The sequence below is a fragment of the Macaca nemestrina genome, chromosome 1 (genome assembly GCF_043159975.1).
Source record: "Macaca nemestrina isolate mMacNem1 chromosome 1, mMacNem.hap1, whole genome shotgun sequence".
Lineage (NCBI taxonomy): Eukaryota > Metazoa > Chordata > Mammalia > Primates > Cercopithecidae > Macaca > Macaca nemestrina.
In genome coordinates, this window is record NC_092125.1 from 223,664,362 (window position 1) to 223,682,594 (window position 18,233).

Here is an 18,233-nt window from a genome sequence, read left to right on the forward strand (position 1 = left end):
ACCACTTACATCTTTGGGAGAAAAGTACTTTCTTTTTTTTTTTTTTTTTTTTTTTTTTTTGAGACGGAGTCTCGCTCTGTCACCCAGGCTGGAGTGCAGTGGCCGGATCTCAGCTCACTGCAAGCTCCGCCTCCCGGGTTCACGCCATTCTCCTGCCTCAGCCTCCTGAGTAGCTGGGACTACAGGCGCCTGCCACCTCGCCCGGCTAAGTTTTTGTATTTTTAGTAGAGACGGGGTTTCACTGTGTTACCCAGGATGGTCTCGATCTCCTGACCTCGTGATCCGCCCGTCTCGGCCTCCCAAAGTGCTGGGATTACAGGCTTGAGCCACCGCGCCCGGCCTGGGAGAAAAGTACTTTCAAAGAAACAGCACCATATTAGCTTTCTTGTTTATATAAAAACCACCACTTTGAATATCAGAAAGGAACACTTAAGTGATGATATCGTGACTTCTGTCTTAGAAAGGTATTATCTTTGCAAGTCAAGAAAAGAAATCTTTGTGTAATTACCTTTCAAGGGGTGCAAGAATAAATGCACATCGAGAGCCTTCGGATGCACTGGCTGTACCTTTATTATTTTTACCTCGTTCACTAATAGTTCCGTGATGCAAGGTTACCATACAGAGTTAGATAATGTCTGCATTGCACATCTAAGGCTATACAGCAAAAGAATCAGAATTAGTACAAATACAAGAACTATATTTACAGTCTGTATACTCAAGCTCCAAACATCAGATCATATTTACAAAATAAAACATGAAAATGAAAATCCAAAATTAATAATGTACATTGTTGCTAATGTGCTCAACTCCTTCACTGGGGAGAGATCAGTTTGCAAAGTCTTGGTTCAAAAAGGCCACTTATGCATTATGGGTTTTGTTGTCATGTGTGAGGATGGTGACAAGAGACTTGCAATCTCAACAGACAAGTACTTTAGAGCCACAAAGTCTAAGACGATGCCTTAAATACAAGAAGGCTGGTGGACTCCTCAGGTGAACTGATGCCAGAATACGCAGAATGAAAAAAAAAAAGAACTCAAAGACATGAAGAACAACACACAACAGCCAGGGTTTGGCAAGAGACCAACCTCAGCTCAGACTTTCCATCCAAGCACAGCCGTTTGGCTGTGAGCTTTTTACATGAATTTTATAGCAACTCTGATTTCTTCCTTTAAATGATTGGAGGCTTTTTAAAGATCCTATGGGGCTCAAATACTAACTTCATAAATGGCCTTTTGAACAATAGCAGCAAATAATCTCTCAGCTGATATTTCAATTTACTAAGGAAGCACAAATTAAAACATTCCTCCTACACAGTCATGGTCTGGCCACACACCAGGGTGAATCACTGGCCCTGGTGAACAACTGTAGTGCACACAAGTTAGAGTCCTATGTAAACACATCCAGCAAACCTTCTGGGAGCAGCAGCAAAATCAATCTTTTCTTTTGAGACAGAGTCCTGCTTTGTCACCTGGGCTGGAGTGCAATGGTGCAATCTCAACTCACTGCAGCCTCCACCTCCCAGGTTCAAGCGATTCTCCTGGCTCAGCCTCCCGAGTAACTGGGATTACAGGCACACGCCACCACGCCCGGCTACTTTTTGTATTTTTAGTAGAGACGGGATTTCACCATGTTGGCCAGGCTGGTCTCGAACTCCTGACCTCAGGTGATCCACCTGCCTTGGCCTCCCAAAGTGCTGGGATTACAGGCGTGAGCTACCACACCCGGCTGAATTTTTTCTTTTTAAGGGGCAGGTTAACAATCACATTTTTTTTTTTTTTTTTTTTTTTTTTTTGAGGCGGAGTCTTCACTCTGTCGCCCAGGCTGGAGTGCAGTGGCACCATCTCGGCTCACTGCAAGCTCCGCCTCCCGGGTTCGCCGCCATTCTCCTGCCTCAGCCTCCGGAGTAGCTGGGACTACAGGCGCCCGCCACCGCGCCCGGCTAACTTTTTGTATTTTAGTAGAGACGGGGTTTCACCGTGTTAGCCAGGATGGTCTCGATCTACTGACCTTGTGATCCGCCCGCCTCGGCCTCCCAAAGTGCAGGGATTACAGGCGTGAGCCACCGCGCCCGGCCAACAATCACATTTTAAAAGGGAACCAAAAGAAAAACTGAAAGACCCAAGTGAAACAAGCCCTGATACTGTCCCTTGGAACCCGAGCGGGACACAGCATGAGGGAAATGCGGAAAGAGTAGCGATGAGTGTGCACACTGGAGGATCTCTTCTCTCCAATCTACTGTGCAAGTAAGTATAGCTGGATAAATATACATAGACCTGACAAAATTAAATATCCCTGTAAATTAGACAATAAGCAGCAGGCAACAAAGTCTTTGCTTTGGAATATGTGCCAGGCAAAGTCATCTTGTTTTTAGATCCCAAGAGACAGTTCACAATGACTTAGTTCCTTCATCTGAAATGAGCTGAAAAATCCACAAAAACTAGAAGCAGTTATCTGAAGTCTATATGACTGTAGGGAAAAAAAACATATAATAGTGGTTTTTTAGTTGGGAAACTCACTCCATTGCCCCTTGCGGTCAGCACGTTTAATAACGAGCTGGGGCTCAGGTGCCCGGCCACTGCCACAGGCAGCCCTTGCCTGTGCTCCTGACTAGCGCATGGGCTGGCCGACCCTGCACAGTCCTGGCCTGAGCGCTGACTGACTCCCAGAAGGGGACACAGACACAGAGACGGTCTGAGCATTGATTTGGGGCTGGTAGTGAGGCCATATTTTGCTTTAACGGGAGAAAGGAGGATGAGAGAGAGAGGAGGAGGTGATTAGTTTTAACTAGCACTCATTTCTTTGAATTTGCCTAAGAATTCTCTTTCCTGCCTTTTACATTTTTTGCTTATTTAAAGGCGTTCTTTAAGAAAATAAATAAATAAATAAAGGTGGTTTCCTTAAGGGCTGGGTTTCTTAACTTTTCCGCCACAACAGCAACAACTAGAGCCTCATAAACCGTTCCTGCCACAAATCTTCTCTCAGAGCTTCAGAGTGGGGATGGTCCTGTCGGGCAAAGGAGCACCCACCCTGGACGTGCTGGGGGCCAGCAGAGGCTGTCTGCACCTGCCAGCCGCAGCAGGGGCTCCCCAGGGGGTGGAGAGCATGCAGAACACGACCACTCCGCTCCTTCTGGCTCCCTAAGAGGCCTTCTTATCCGGGCTCGCTATGAACAGACAGTCCAGTTTGGCCTGTTCTAATGTCTGATACTTCCAAAGCAAAGACTTACCAAACCAGTTTTGCATGAGTTGGAAGAAAAACCAAAGTCATTTCAGTGTATCACATAATTTCAAACTCTCAGGCTTCCCACCGTCCTGTGTCACAGACATGGATCCTCTGTCACACTTTGTAACAGCAGCATCAATGACTTAATTTTAAAAGTGACCTTCAAATTCCATCTTCATTTCCCTGAAATTAGATTTGATTCCAGTCCAGGCAGCCATCTCTAAGCACCAACAGATCCTGCTGGTTTGAATAGAACCAGAAGGGCATATTGTGTCCATCAGACAATGAAACTTCTAACTACGTTAAAAAATCTCACATACCACTTAGAAAACAAATAACATCAGAGTTAGTGACCTATGTTTTAGCGGGAGGAAGAAAATTTAAAAAAAAATCCACCATAGAGTTTCTGCTGGTCACTTTTCAGGTATAGACACAGCCTGTGATTCTATCCTCTCCTTTCTCTCTCCGTGATTCACTTTTCCTCCTCTTCACAATGCAGTGATAAGGATCGAAGCTGGGAGACCTGTTCTTCAGAGATGAGCCCAACCAGGAAGTGAGAAACAAAGGTGTGGACGATGACACAAGTCTCCCTAGCAACAACTCTGCAGAGGCGTGCGAGGCCCTGGCCTTTGCTGCATGAAGCGGGAGGTCATCCAGCTACCTATCGCCTGAGAGTCAGCAACCTCAAGGCCGAGGACCTCACCAAGTAGGAGCAAGCAGATACTTTCCTGAATGCCTGAGCGATGGTGACACAGAGAGGTCTGAGCAAGGGAAGTAAAGGATGGTGTAAAACAATCCCAAGACAACTGGCAAAGCAACTGAAGTCTCTGGAGGCTTTCCTTTTCCCCTCTTATCCTGGAAAACAACGGAAGTCTCTGGAGGCTTTCCTTTTCCCCTCTTATCCTGGAAAACTTACTGGCAGCTGAAAGAGACAGACTTATCTTCTCTGATGGTCTCAGAAGCCAGATGACCTGGTCTGTCAGAAGGAAAGAAGACTCTGTCCACAGTGAGCATCCTCCGTTCTCCCTGGGCAGTTTCCACACCACATGGAGAGGAGCAGGGAATACGCAACAAACGCTGGGGCCCAGGCTCCCTGGACGCTCTTCTGTGTCCCTAGGCATATTGTGTTTTGTTGGGAGTAGTGGTCGTGGTTAGTTTTAATCCTGGGATCCAGAAAGCAAAGCCTGCCACATTTGCTTATTTATGAGTATAGAGAGCATCACTGAAAGCATTTTCAACTTGACAAGCATCAATGAAAATGACTGCTGGATTCAGAGGGAGACTTCCAAGTGTATGCCTGAAAGCTACATTTCTTTGATCAAAGGGAGCTGTAACAATCACAAGGTCACTAAAGCATAATCTTTTTTTTTTTTTTTTTTTGAGATGGAGTCTTGTTCTGTCACTCAGGCTGGAGTGCAGTGGTGCGATCTTGGCTCACTGCAACCTCTGCCTCCTGGGTTCAAGCAATTCTCCTGCCTCAGGCTCCCAAGTAGCTGGAATTACAGGAGTGCGCCACCATGCTGACTAATTTTGTATTTTTAGTAAAGACGGGGTATCACCATATTGGCCAGGCTGGTCGTGAACTCCTGACCTCGTGATCCGCCCGCCTTGGGCTCCCAAAGTGCTTGGATTACAGGCGTGAGCCACTGTGCCCAGCCTACCCAGCATTATCTTAATCATAACAGTGACCATCAAGTTTATCACCAGAAAGTGAAACACTCCCGCCTTGTGGAACATTTATGTATGACATGGCACTAATTCCAACTGTACCACCACCATCACTAATGCCAAAATCAGAACTGAGACACTCCTAGAAAAGAGCTTCCCTCCCAGCAGAGAAAAAACAGTGGGCAGGAATCCTGCTGTGAGGAGCTACAAGCATCCCACCACCTGCTGCCCTCATGGCCCACAGCCAAACCCTGGGGTCCCCTGAAGTCTACCCGAAGCATCCTTGGCATTTCCCTTCACACGAGGTCAAGAGCAGCCACTGTCCCAGGCCCACTGAAAAAGCCTCTCTTCTCCTCTCTACCAATAAATAAAAATTCCATAATTATGCTCTAAAAAGCCCCAACTTTGACTCAGAATATAACTGTTCCAGTTCTATGCTCACCACTACCTTTTCCCCGAATGGAAATGCAGGGATTAGCCTTGGCAAAAAGAGACAGAGGGGGAAAAAACGATTGTTTTTTTCCTCTCAGGTTCTAAAAAGGCCAGATGTCTCCTCCCTTAGTCTCTAAGCCACCCAAGAAAAATTAAAGTGATATCACAAACAGAGAAAAGGAGAAAAAAGTATCATGTTGTCTTCAAAAACAGACAAAGGTGTCTGGTGACAGCAGCACAGACATCAGAGGTGGTCATGATGGGGACCTATCATACAAAAGGAAGCCAAAGTACACCCACAATTATTTGGAGATTCACCAGATCCCCTCAGCGCTTTTGTGTTTGTGTGTGTGTGTTTGTGTGTATTTAAAAACATTTTTTCCTTTTGTTAGGCCACATGCTACTAACAAGATTCTCAGCACAGGAAAAAAGAAAAGAGTACAGAGCAATGGAGATGGGGACGGGAGAGCTGGAAAAGTGCTGGACAAGGAGGGAGAAGTAGTTAAGCCACAGGATTACATACAAGAGTCACCGTCAAGAATCACAAAGAGAAATGAGAGGTAACGTTTTATCTCTCGAAGGTGAGTGAGGGCACTCGGCAGAGTCACTTAGTATTTCGGCTGGCTCGGGCATCTGCGGGAAAGCTTTGACCTATGGGGGACAAACGGGGAGGTAGGATTAGAAGTCTGGGTACAAGTGTCGGCCCCTCACAGTCCTCTCCCTCTGAGGCTCCCTCCTGGAGCATCTTCCTATTTGGCACCGCAGGCCTAGGCCTCTAAACTTTCTACTCCGGGACCCCGTGACACAAGCCCTTAGAGAGCCTGAGGCTGAATCACAGGGCTGGAGGTTGGGAGGCCATTAAGATTCTCACTGTCTTCCCTTTACTCTCTGCCCTGGGCCCCATATGCAGACCTCTTGAGAACAAAAAGACAAAGAAGAAAAATAATTGGTGCACATGTGTCACCAGAGTGTCCCTGGTGGTTCAGAACATGACGATGTCTTACAAGATGCAGAGGCCTCATTACCACCCCACAACCAATTTACACACCTGTCTTTCTTCTCTTTTAAATTTATTTTGAAAAATACTTCCTTTCAAGTCAGACATGGTGGCTCACACCTGTAATCCCAGCACTTTGGGAGGCCAAGGAGGGCGGATCACCTGAGGTCAGGAGTTCAAGACCAGCCTGGCCAACATGGTGAAACCCCGTCTCTACTAAAAATACAAAAAAAATTAGCTGGATGTGGTGGTGGCGGGCACCTGTAATCCCAGCTACTCGGGAGGCTGAGGCAGGAGAATGGCTTGAACCTGGGAGGTGGAGGTTGTGGTGAGCCAATATAGTGCCATTGCACTCCAGCCTGGGCCACACAAGAGCGAAACTCCATCTCGAAAAAGAAAAAAAAAAGAAAAATACTTCCTTTCCTATTCATCTTGATATTCCTGAAGCCAAAAGCCAAAGAGAGAAAGAAAACACAGAACAACTTCTAGACTGGGTGCATTGGCTCACGCCGATAATCCCAGCACTTTGGGAGGCCAAGTTGGGTGGATCATTTGAGGTCAGGAGTTCGATACCAGCCTGGCCATTGTGGTAAAACCCCATCTCTACAAAAAATATAAAAATTAGCCAGGCATGGTGGCGCGTGCCTGTAGTCTCTGCTACTGGGGAGGCTGAGTCAGAAGAATCGCTTGAACAAGGGGCAGAGGTTGCAGTGAGCCACTGCACTTCAGCGAGATAGAGTGAGACTCCGTCTCAAAAAAAAAAAACCAACAAAAACAACAACAAAAACAACTTCTTACCGTATTGTGCCAGCGAGAAGCGGGTTGAAGGCATACAACCAGTCGTTCATGTCTTTGTCATTCAGGGCCTGCAAAAGGACCCCACGGTGCTTTGTGCAGACAGCAAAGGTGTTTGGTGTCTGAAAGAAAAATGCAGGTAGACAAGAAAGTTACTACAAAGACAGCGATGGGGACCCTTGCCATATTCCCAAGGCATATAGCACTTCACAAAGGAAGTTCAAGACCAGAGAGAAAGGGGAAATTTCACACCACAAAACAGAGAGTGCAGAACTCAAAAGGGAAGGAAGGGCACATGTGGCGATAAGAAACCAAGACAGGGCAGGACGGACCTTCACCATGGCCTGCTGGTCCTCACTGTACTCCACCTGTGCTGTGGACAGGTTAATGATTCCACGCTCCACAGGGTCTTTGTCACTGTTATAGATGAAGACGTAAGGCCGACGGACGACAACAAAATGTTTAGCCCAGTTACTGTAAAGTGGCTCCTTGAAATGAAGGTATCCTTTCTTAGAGACCACTGAGCTAAAAAGGACAATATGACATAAAGTTAGTTTCTCACAAAAAGAAAATAATCATGTGCTGAGGACCATCAAAATATGCCACACCTAGGCCAAGATTCAACAAAACAGGCAAATGACCTCTTTGGCCTAGAATCTTATCTGCCAAAGTAATGCAGCAAAAGAGAGAAACCATGCCATGGCAACCTGCTGCGCCAGGGTGCAGATGCATCATGAGACCCAACTGGAGAAACCCGGGCCAGCCCTCTCACCCCAGACTCAACCTGCATTAGACTACAGTACAGACCTCACACAGAAGAGCTGTCCAGTCAATTCTTCCTGTGGATGTGTTTTTTATAGACGGGATTCCTGCTTAATATAGTACTCACCCTGGTCTAATTTCTTCAATATCTGGAACAAGATTGAGAAATTCGTTTTTTCCTGCTCGGGCCAAATAGGGCGTTTCCACAGCTGGGACAATCTGAAACTGTTCAAATTCTGGGCAGGGACTAGAGGCCTGGGAATTGGCTTCTGGGGTCCTTTAAAAGAGATTAGAAAGAAAAGGGTAACAACAGTATCAGTTACGATCAAGGCACACTGAGTAGTGTCTCACTGGGAGGAATACAGTGCCCCTCCCTAAACCCCAGCTACAAACTTGAGTTTCAGAGATCTCAGCTGAGGAGACGAGCTGGCTTCAGAAAGTTAACTCTGAATTCAACTGGTATCCTTCTGAAGTTATGAAAGGAAACTGATCATTGATGACCACTGGGTCACACAGTCTATCTGCCTATATTAAAGCCGTCTGAACACATTATCTGGAATATGAACTCTATTCCTTTATATGTTTCTTTTTAGTCTCATGGCCACACCAAAAGTGATGTTTCTCAAAGTGTGCTCCCAGCCAGCAGCATCAGCTTCACCTGGAAAACTGTTCAAAAACTCAAATTCTTAGACTCCAAGCCAGACCTACGGAATGAGAAACTCTGGGTGGGGTTGAGCCATGGGGGCTTCAACAAGCCTCCCAGGGGATGATGAGGTACACTGAAGTCTCAGAGGGCCACTGCCTTAGAAAATGGAAGAGAAAGCAAACAAATGGGAAGACCGTGGGTTCCTGAATGGTCATGCAGAGTAGACCTGCACCACTGACCTGGACCTGGACCAGCCCTCATGACTACTGTGTGATAAATAAATTCCTATACTCTGTATTGTTAGGTATCTTTGTACAGCAATGTAGCATTGTATCGCACTAATTCTAAAAAGCCCATTTTAACATTTTTTTATACTTTATTCTTTTTTTTTTTTTTTTAAATCGAGTTGGCCTGGTGCAGTGGCTCACGCCTGTAATCCCAGCACTTTGGGAGGCCGAGGTGGGTGGATCACCTGAGGTCAGGAGTTTGAGACCAGCCTGACCAACATGGCGAAACCCCGTCTCTACTAAAAATACAAAAATTAGCTGGGCATGGTGGTGGGCGCCTGTAATCCTAGCTACCCAGGAGGCTGAGGCACCAGAATTGCTCGAACCCGGGAGGTGGAGGTTGCAGTGAGCTGAGATCGCGCCACTGCACTCCAGTCTGGGCGACAGAGGAAGACTCCCTCTCAAAAAAAAAAAAAAAAGAAATAGAGTCTCACTCTGTCACCCAAGCTGGCATGCAGTGGTGCAATCTCGGCTCACTGCAACCTCTGCCTCCCAATCTTCCTGCCTCAGCCTCCCTAGTAGCTGGGATTACAGGTACATGCCCCTATGCCTGGAGGCTCACTGCAGCCTCAACCTCCCAGGCTCAAGCAATCCTCCCACCTCAGCCTCCTGAGTAGCTGGAACCACAGGTGCATGCCATCATGCCTAACTATTTTATTTATTTTTTGTAGAGATGAGGGTCTCCCTGTGTTGCCCAGGCTGATCTCAAACTTGTGGGCTGAAGCAATCCTCCCACCTCAGCTCTCCAAAGTGCTGAGATTACAGGTATAAGCCATTGCACTCAGCCACCATTTATTAAATTGGGATTCATCTTATAAATGATGGCATGCTGAAGTTAGTTGTCAGTGCTTTTTCTTCTTAGTGACATAGAATAGTCCCTACAGTCTGTGGCATCCTAAATTTAATGAAATTACCTGGTTGTGTTATTTTCTCCAGTCACCTTTGCCTAGGTCAGTGTTGGTACAATAAGATAGACAGGTGGATAACCAGATGAGAATAATTGATGGAGATGCACAAGAGTGAGGGTGTGTTGCAAAGAACGGATTATGATGATGAATCATGGACTCTAGACTAAATTTGTCTTTTTCTTTCTCTTTTTTTTTAGGGACAGGGTCTTGCTCTGTCACCCAGGGTGGAATGCAGTCGTGCAATAATAAAACCTCACTGCAACCTTGAACTCCTGGATTCAAGCAATCCTCCCACTTCAGCCTCCCAAGTAGCTGGGACCACAGACACAGGCCACCACGCCTATCTTATTTATTTTTTGTAGAGATGGCATCTTGCTATGTTGCCAAGGCTGGTCTTGAACTCCCAGCCTCAAGCAATCCTCCCGCCTTGGCATCCCAAAGTGCTGGGAACCACCTCACCTGGCCTTGTCTTTATTTTTCTTACCTACATAATTTGCTGTGGAATCAAAATATTTTTTTCCAAAACAGTTTCAAAATATTTTTCCCAAGATAGGACTTCCTATGTCTGTTATTATGACTGGGGAGACAAGCAGGGGTAGGAATGGAGGACAAAACTAGCAGAAAGGGATGAAGAAGACAGTCATCATGAGTTGATGATGCAGAAGATTAGTAAGCCAATATGTGAAGAGCTGCCAATAGCTAGCACCTCTTCAGTCACCATGATAGCCAAAAAGGCTCCCACACATTTCCAAATGCTGCCTAGGGAGAAGGTGCTGCCTTCAGTCAAGAACCATTGAGCTAAAGGAAGGTTGACATTTACCTTGATTCTTAGATTGATTGACTTCTCTCAGTGAAATCTGGGTACTTACTTCTGATCCAAAGAGTTGCTCCTAGAGTCTACCAGAGAGGGGCAGGTGGAAGAGGGGGTGAGGGTGGCACTGCTGAAACTGGACTCAGAGGGATCCCGTCCAATTGGAGAGATATCAGACAACTGAAAGCAAACCAAACACTACAAGTTACATTCAGCTGAAAAAAGCTGCCTCTACAATAACAATAGCAAGTTTCAACAACCAGAGCCTCACTTTGATACATCTTGTTTCAGAAAGTCATTTAAGAAAACAAGCCCATATGTACAATTATTATTTATCAATAAATAAATACATAGATAAAATTTTAAGAGACAAGGCCTTGCTCTGTTGCCCAGACTGGAGTGCAGTGGTGCAATCTCAGCTCACTGCAACCTCCACCTCCCGGGTTCAAGCAATTCCCCTGCCTCAGCCTCCTGAGTAGCTGGGATCACAGGCGTGAGCCACCACGCCTGGCCCATTGTTTTGTTTTGGGTTTATTTTGAGGCGGAGTTTCACTCTTGTTGCCCAGGCTGGAGTGCAATGGTGTGATCTCGGCTCACCGCAACCTCCATCTCCCAGGTTCAAGCGATTCTCCTGCCTCAGCCTCCTGAGTAGCTGGGATTACAGGCATGTGCCACCACGCCTGGCTAATTTTGTATGTTTAGTAGAGATGGGGTTTCTCCATGTTGGTCAGGCTGGTCTCAAACTCCCAACCTCAGGTGATCTGCCTGCCTTGGCCTCCCAAAGTGCTGGGATTACAGGCGTGAGCCACCGCGCCTGGCCCCCCGGGTCCGTTATTACTATTTTAAGAGACAAAAAAATACTCTGTCATCCAGGTTGGGGTGCAATGGCACGATCATACCTCACTAAAGCCTCAAACTCCTGGGCTCAGGCAATCCTGCCTTGGCCTCCTGAGTAGCTAGGGCTATAGGCGTGTACCACCACATTTGGCTAATTTTTCAAAAAATTTTTTGTAGAGATAGTGTATTTGTGCTATAGTGCCCAGGCTGGTCTCAACCTATTGGCCTCAAGCGGTCCTCTTATCCTCTTATCCTGGCCTCCTAAGTGCTGGAATTACAGGTATGCGCCACCACACCCAGCCCCTGAGTTAATGAGTGGTACTACAGTGGTGCACCTTCCATGTGTTAGGCATTGTTCTAATAATATGGCAGAGGATCTGCCTCCCTGGAGTTTAAGACAGACAATAAACTACTCACCAAGCACTTTAAAAGCATCAGGAAGCAATTAGCGCTACAGCAAAAAATAAAGCTGGAAAGAGGGGTGGGTAGAAAGTTTCAGAGAGCTGTCTGATTACCAGGTGTTAACAGAGTCCACTCACAGGAGGCGATAAATGGAGTAGAAAAATGAAAGAGGTAAGAGAGCCAACCACGGGAATACCTGGGGAAAGGCAATTCCAGGCAAAAAAATAGGTGTGCAAAGACCCCAAGGCAGGAATGAGCTGGGAGGGTTTAAGGTCAAGCTGACTAGAATTGAGTGAATAACACAGAAATTCTCTGAAGTGTTTACTTCACTCTTTGTTGAAGTCAATAAAACTTTATGCCACCAAGAACCTCAGGGTTTCCTTGCACCCTGGCATAGAATAACATACCACCTCCCTATAGAATATTCTCCTCCAAAGGAGTCATGAAAAAGTCAAAATGTTTCCCATCTGAACATTTTGACACACTCTAAGAGACACAAAGGAGTACTTTTATCTTCAGAAGTCAGTGTTCGGACACTGAAAAATTAGAATGACTACCAGAGCAGTATGTCATAAATTTTCAAATACAATGCTATGCCCATGTCAAGTTGCTTAAAAGCAGCAAAAACCAGGAACAGGTAATCTGGGATGCTGTGGAGAAATCAGTTATCAACACACTGGCTAAAAATTATAGCTTCAATGTGCTCACCTTACAGTCACTGATGCTGCCGTGCACCTGGCTGAATTCTCTGTTGAAAGTGTGGGTGAGAAGTTGCAGGCACTAAAGAAGAGAAAGAGAAGTACAAGCTGAATGTAAAATGTCAACAGCCAGGAGCCTTGGGATAGCTGACCACGTGGAGGCTACTGGAGGGCTGAGTTCCCAGGGAGGGCACAGAAGCTCCACATCTCTCCCTATGCATTTGTCCATCTGCTGTTCATTAGTCTCCTCTGCACTGTCCTTTCTAATAAACCAGTAAATGTAAAAACAAACAAACACCTCAATGACTTAATGAAGCCCTGGATGCAAGGTAGGAGGGGAAATAACATGTCCTAAACCCACAGTGCAGCTCAGATGTTGCCCTAACAGCTCTAGAAATTAAGTATATAGCAAGGGAAGTTCTATGTATGTCTAATAAAGATAAAGCAAGCGGCTTAAAAAAGCCTTTCTCAAGATTACCAAAGTGAATTACTAAAAACACCATAGTTTTGGCTGGGTGTGGATGGCTCATGCCTGTAATCCCAGTACTTTTCGAGGCCAAGGCAGGAGGATCACCTGAAGGCAGGAGTTCGAGACCAGCCTAGCCAACATGGTGAAACCTTGTCTCTATTAAAACTACAAAAAATGGGCCGGGCATGGTGGCTCATGCCTGTAATCCCAGCACTTTGGGAGGCTGAGGCAGGTGGATCACAAAGTCAGGAGATCAAGAACATCCTGGCCAACATGGTGAAACCCCATCTCTACTAAAAATACAAAAATCAGCTGGGCGTCATGGTGGGCGCAGGTAATCCCAGCTACACTCGGGAGGCTGAGGAAGGAGACTCACTTGAACCCAGGAAGTGGAGATTGCAGTGAACCGAGATCACAGCACTGCACTCTAGCCTGGCAGCAGAGTGAGACTCCGTCCCCTCTGCAAAAACAAAAACAAAAACAAACCCTACAAAAAATGAGCTGGCAATGGTGGTGCACACCTGTAATCCTAGCTACTTGAGAGGCTGAGGCAGAAGAACCGCTTGAAAATGGGAGGTGGAGGCTGCAGTGAGCCGAGATTGCACCACTGCACTCCAGCGTGGGTGACAAAGTGAGACTCCATCTCAAAAAATAATAATAATAATAAATTAAAAAAATAAAAATAAATAAAAAATAAAAACACCATAGTTTAGAAGTACTTAAAAATGCAATAGGTGGCAGGGAACGATGGCTCACACCTATAATCCTAGCACTTTGGGAGGCCAAGGCGGGTGGATCACCTGAGGTCAGGAGTTTGTGACCAGCCTGACCAGCATGGTGAAACCCTACCTCTACTAAAAACACAAAAATTAGCCAGGCGTGGTGGCACCTGCCTGTAATCCCACATACTAGGGAGGCTGTGACAGGAGAATTACTTGAACCTGGAAGGCAGAGACTGTAGTGAGCGGAAATCATGCCATTGCACTCCAGCCTGGGCCACAAGACCTAAACTCTGTCTCAAAAAAAAAAAAAAAAAAAAAAAGCACTGGGTGCGGTGGCTCATGGCTCATTGCCTGTAATCCCAGCACTTTGGGAGGCTGAGGCGGGAGGATCACCTGAGACTGGGAGTTCAAGACCAGCCTGACCAACATGGAGAACCCCGTCTCTACTAAAAATACAAAATTAGCTGGGCATGGTGGCAAATGCTTGCAATCCCAGCTACTCGGGAGACTGAGGGAGGAGAATCGCTTGAACCTGGGAGGCGGAGGTTGCAGTGAGCTGAGATCGTGCCATTGCACTCCAGTCTGGACAATAAGAGCAATACTCCGTCTCAAAAAAAAAAACAAAACACAAAAAAGTCAATAGCACTCCTTTTCGTTTTTTTTTTTTTTTTATTTTTTTTAGACACAAGGTCTCATTACATTCCCAGGATGGGCTTGAACTCGTGGGCTTGGGCAATCCTACCACCTCAGCCTCCTGAGTAGCTGGGACTGCAGGTGCATGACACCACAGCCAGCTACCTCTTTAATTCTCAATTCACTCTGGTGCTAAAAGGCATGAAGGCTTCTGGATGGACATATTTTCCTAAATAAACCAGAAGACTATTTGAGTATTAAAACAAACCAAACATAAAACTCCTCTCATTTTTGTATTTTCTTTTCAACTGCCCAGAAACCAAACCTGGGAGACATCCTCAACAATCCCTCTGCCTTTTCCCACATACCTCTGCCTCCTTTGAAAGAAGGCAGTATCCAACCAGATTCCCCTTCCTCTTCATCACACATACCTCTGCCTTCTTTTTATTTTATTTATTTATTTATGTTGTTGTTGTTGTTGAGATGGAGTCTCGTTCTGTCACCCAGGCTGGAGTGCAGTGGCGCGATCGCGGCTCACTGCAACCTCCGCCTCCTAGGTTCAAGCAATTCTCTGCCTCAGCCTCCCGAGTAGCTGGGATTACAGGTGCCCACCACCACGCCCGGCTAATTTTTGTATTTTTAGTAGAGACAGGGTTTTGCCATGTTGGTCAGGCTGGTCTCAAACTCCTCACCTCAGGTGATCTCTTGACCTGGTGATCTGCCGGCCTCAGCCTCCCAAAGTGCTGGGATTACAGGCATGCGCCACTGCGCCCGGCCACCTCTGCCTTCTTTAAGATGCTTTTATCTGGCCGGGCATCCACACATCTGTAATCCTAGCACTTTGGGAGGCCGAGGTGGGTGGATCACCTGAGGTCAGGAGTTGGAGACCAGCCTAGCCAATGTGGTGAAACTCCGTCTCTACTAAAAATACAAAAATTAGCCAGATGTGGTGGCACATGCCTGTACTCCAAGCTACTTGGGAGGCTGAGGAAGGAGAATCGCTTGAACCTGGGAAGCGGAGTTTGCAGTGAGCCGAGATCGCACCACTGCACTCCAGCCTGCGTGATGGCAGCGAGACTGCATCTCAAAAAAAAAAAAAAATTTTTTTAAGTTTTTATCATTTCTCATCGGATTACTGTAATAAAGATAAAGAATTCTCCCTTCCTCAGCATATCTCTTCACCATCAATCCATTCTCTTTATTGCTGCTAGAGAAATCTTTTTTTCTGAGACGGCAACTCACTCTGTCGCCCAGGTTGGAGTGCAATGGCGCGATCTCGGCTCACTGCAACCTCCACCTTCCAGGTTCAAGCGATTCTCCTGCCTCAGCCTCCTTAGTAGCTGGGACTACAGGAGCAGGCCACCATGCTCGGCTGATTTTTGTATTTTCAGTAGTAGACACGGGGTTTCACCATGTTGGCCAGGATGGTCTTGGGCTCCTGACCTTGTGATCCACCCGCCTCGGCCTCTCAAAGTGGTGGGATTACAGGCATGAGCCACCGCGGCTGGCCAGAAATCTTTCTAAAACACAAGTTCCTGTTTAAAATAGTTCTGCATTGCTCCCATCATCCACTCTAAACTCTTCAGTGCAATATACAAGATTCTTCACTACACACCTTCTGTTCCAGTCCCACATGAATTCCCCAAGACTGATCATGCAGGACACCACTGCCTCCCTCCTGCGCATCCTTCCAAGGTCAGCTCATGAGCGCCCCCACTACAGATGCTTCTCCTCTGACTCCCATAGCATTTGAAACACACACCTCTATTATATGCTTGTGACCTAATATTCTGTAAGCCCTTATATTTTTTAATTTTTAAATTTATTATTATTTTATTTTTTGAGATGGAGTGTCACTCTGTCGCTCAGGCTGGAGTGCAGTGGAGCTACCTTGGCTCACTGCAATCTCTGCCTCCCGGGTTCAAGCAATTCTTCTGCTTCAGCCTCTTGAGTAGCTGGGATTACAGGCGCCCACCGCCACGCCTGGCTAATTTTTGTATTTTTAGTAGAGACAGGGTTTCACCATGTTGGCCAGGCTGCTCTCAAACTCCAGACCTCAGGTAATCTGCCTGCCTCAGCCCTGTAAATTGCTGGGATTATAGGCGTGAGCCACTAAGCCTGGCCTAATTTTTGTTTTTGTAGAGACAAGGTCTCACTATGTTAGCCTGGGTTTGTCTTGAACTCCTGGGCTCAAGCAATCCCTTTGCTTCAGCCTCCCCAAAGTGGTGGGGTAACAGGCATGAGGCAGTGCGCCTGGCCCTGTAAGCTTGTTGAGGGTAGGAACTGGGTCTTACTTTTTATTTCTACATTCACAGGATTATCACAGGCCTTCAAACACCTCAAACAAAGCTGTTGAAAATGAATAAACTGAGAGGCTAGTTTGTGGAGCCTTGTGGGAAGACGTTCAGCAAAGAGGAAGGGATTCACACCTTGGTAGCCAGCTCTTTCTCTCGGTCCACCAGGCTTTCGATGTCTGCTGAATCGTAGCCACTGCTCTCGCTGGGTGTGATGGCGCTTTCAAAGGTGGTGGTTGAGATCTGAGAGGAGATACTGGTGGAGGTGCTGAGGGTCCCACTGCTGAGGCTGGGGGATAACGAGTCACTCATGGATTTGGGGATGCTGTCACCAAGTCTCTCACGCAGCAGCAAAAAGTGGCGGGTTTTTTCCACCTGAGAAGATCAATACTACTGCTATAGCAAACACAGAGCTCGTTAAGATCTCAGGAGAGAAAAGTAAAAAGCTATGATCACATGCAGCAGGGGGAAGGAAGACTGATACTTTGGCAATCTTGTCCCAGAGTTCTTGCATCTGAGCAACCCTGCCCCCTGGATACCTCATGTAGGAGCTCCAGCTTCTCCAGCTCCCACTGGTGCTCAAGGATGAGACTGTCTCCACGGGGCCGCCAGCCTGCTAAGTTCTCTTCTCCCCGCACATATGCCACTGAGGTATCTAAGATTTTTCTTCTCCTTCTCTGCATGCCTAAGACAAGAGGAAACAAGTTTTTGTTTCAGAAAAAAATTCAATTCCAAGTTTAAGTCAAAACGAATTAATAATTCTTATACGTAGCAAACTAAGACAGTTTGGTCTCAAGATACATGGGATTTTGTTTAAATACCAAAGCAACTCTCTGAACGTTTTTAAAAACTGAGTTTTACATTCTTTGATAATTATAAGACTGGGATGCAATTTAAGAAAATGATAAAATTATGATGTTAGGTGAAAATGTAGAAATATTAAATAGTCTATAATAGTCTATACACTATGGGGCCAGGCACGATGCCTCATTCCCAGCACTTTGGGAGGCTGAGGTGGGCTATCACCTGAGGTCAGGAGTTCGAGACCAGCCTGGCCAACACGGTGAAACCCCATCTCTACTAAAAATATAAAAATTAGCCAGGCGTGGTGGCGGGTGCTTATAATCCCAGCTACTTAGGAGGCTGAGGCAGGAGAATCGCTTGAACCTGGGAGGCGGAGGTTGCAGTGAGCTGAAATGGCGCCACTGCACTCCAGCCTGGATGACACAGCAAGATTCCATCTTTAAAAAAAAGTCTATACACTATGATTGCAAATAAATAAAAATACACCTAGATGAAACAAGTATGGAAGGCCAGGCACAGTGGCTCATGCTGTAATCTTAGCACTTTGGGAGGCCAAGGTGGGAGAACCACCTGGGGCCAGGAGTTCAAGACCAGCCTGGGCAACATAGTAAATAAGACCCTACCTCTACCAAAAATTAAAAAATTGGCCAGGTGTAGTGGCATGAGTCCAGGAATTGGAGGCTGCAGTGAGCTCTCATCACACCACAGCACTCCAGCCTGGGCAACAGTAAGATCCTGTACCTAAAAATAAAAAATTTTTAAAAGACCAAAGGGAACACACACACGCACATACACACATACACACACTCAGTAGTTCACTGGCTGACAGATGACAGACAGCTTTAG

At 46.4% G+C, this 18,233-nt stretch overlaps 1 protein-coding gene across 12 annotated transcripts in view; it reads right to left on the reverse strand.

The window, feature by feature from the left end:
- Positions 1–546: 546 nt before the first annotated feature.
- The window catches only part of LOC139364414 (kinesin family member 1B), a 178,600-nt gene continuing 160,913 nt past the window's right edge, over positions 547–18,233 (reverse strand). For 8 of the 12 annotated variants that reach the window (XM_071100953.1, XM_071100942.1, XM_071100908.1 and 5 more), the window contains 8 exons: positions 17,123–17,268; positions 16,719–16,958; positions 12,476–12,547; positions 10,587–10,708; positions 8,004–8,153; positions 7,447–7,639; positions 7,118–7,236; positions 5,875–5,973 (listed from right to left, as the gene is read on the reverse strand). In XM_071100953.1, coding sequence (XP_070957054.1) covers positions 5,931–5,973; positions 7,118–7,236; positions 7,447–7,639; positions 8,004–8,153; positions 10,587–10,708; positions 12,476–12,547; positions 16,719–16,958; positions 17,123–17,268 — 1,085 coding nt within the window. In that variant the 3' untranslated portion in view covers positions 5,875–5,930. Of the gene's footprint in view, positions 4,199–5,874; positions 5,974–7,117; positions 7,237–7,446; positions 7,640–8,003; positions 8,154–10,586; positions 10,709–12,475; positions 12,548–16,718; positions 16,959–17,122; positions 17,269–18,233 lie in introns of those variants that run through there. The other 4 variants (XM_071100985.1, XM_071100974.1, XM_071100980.1 and 1 more) reach the window with 1 other exon arrangement.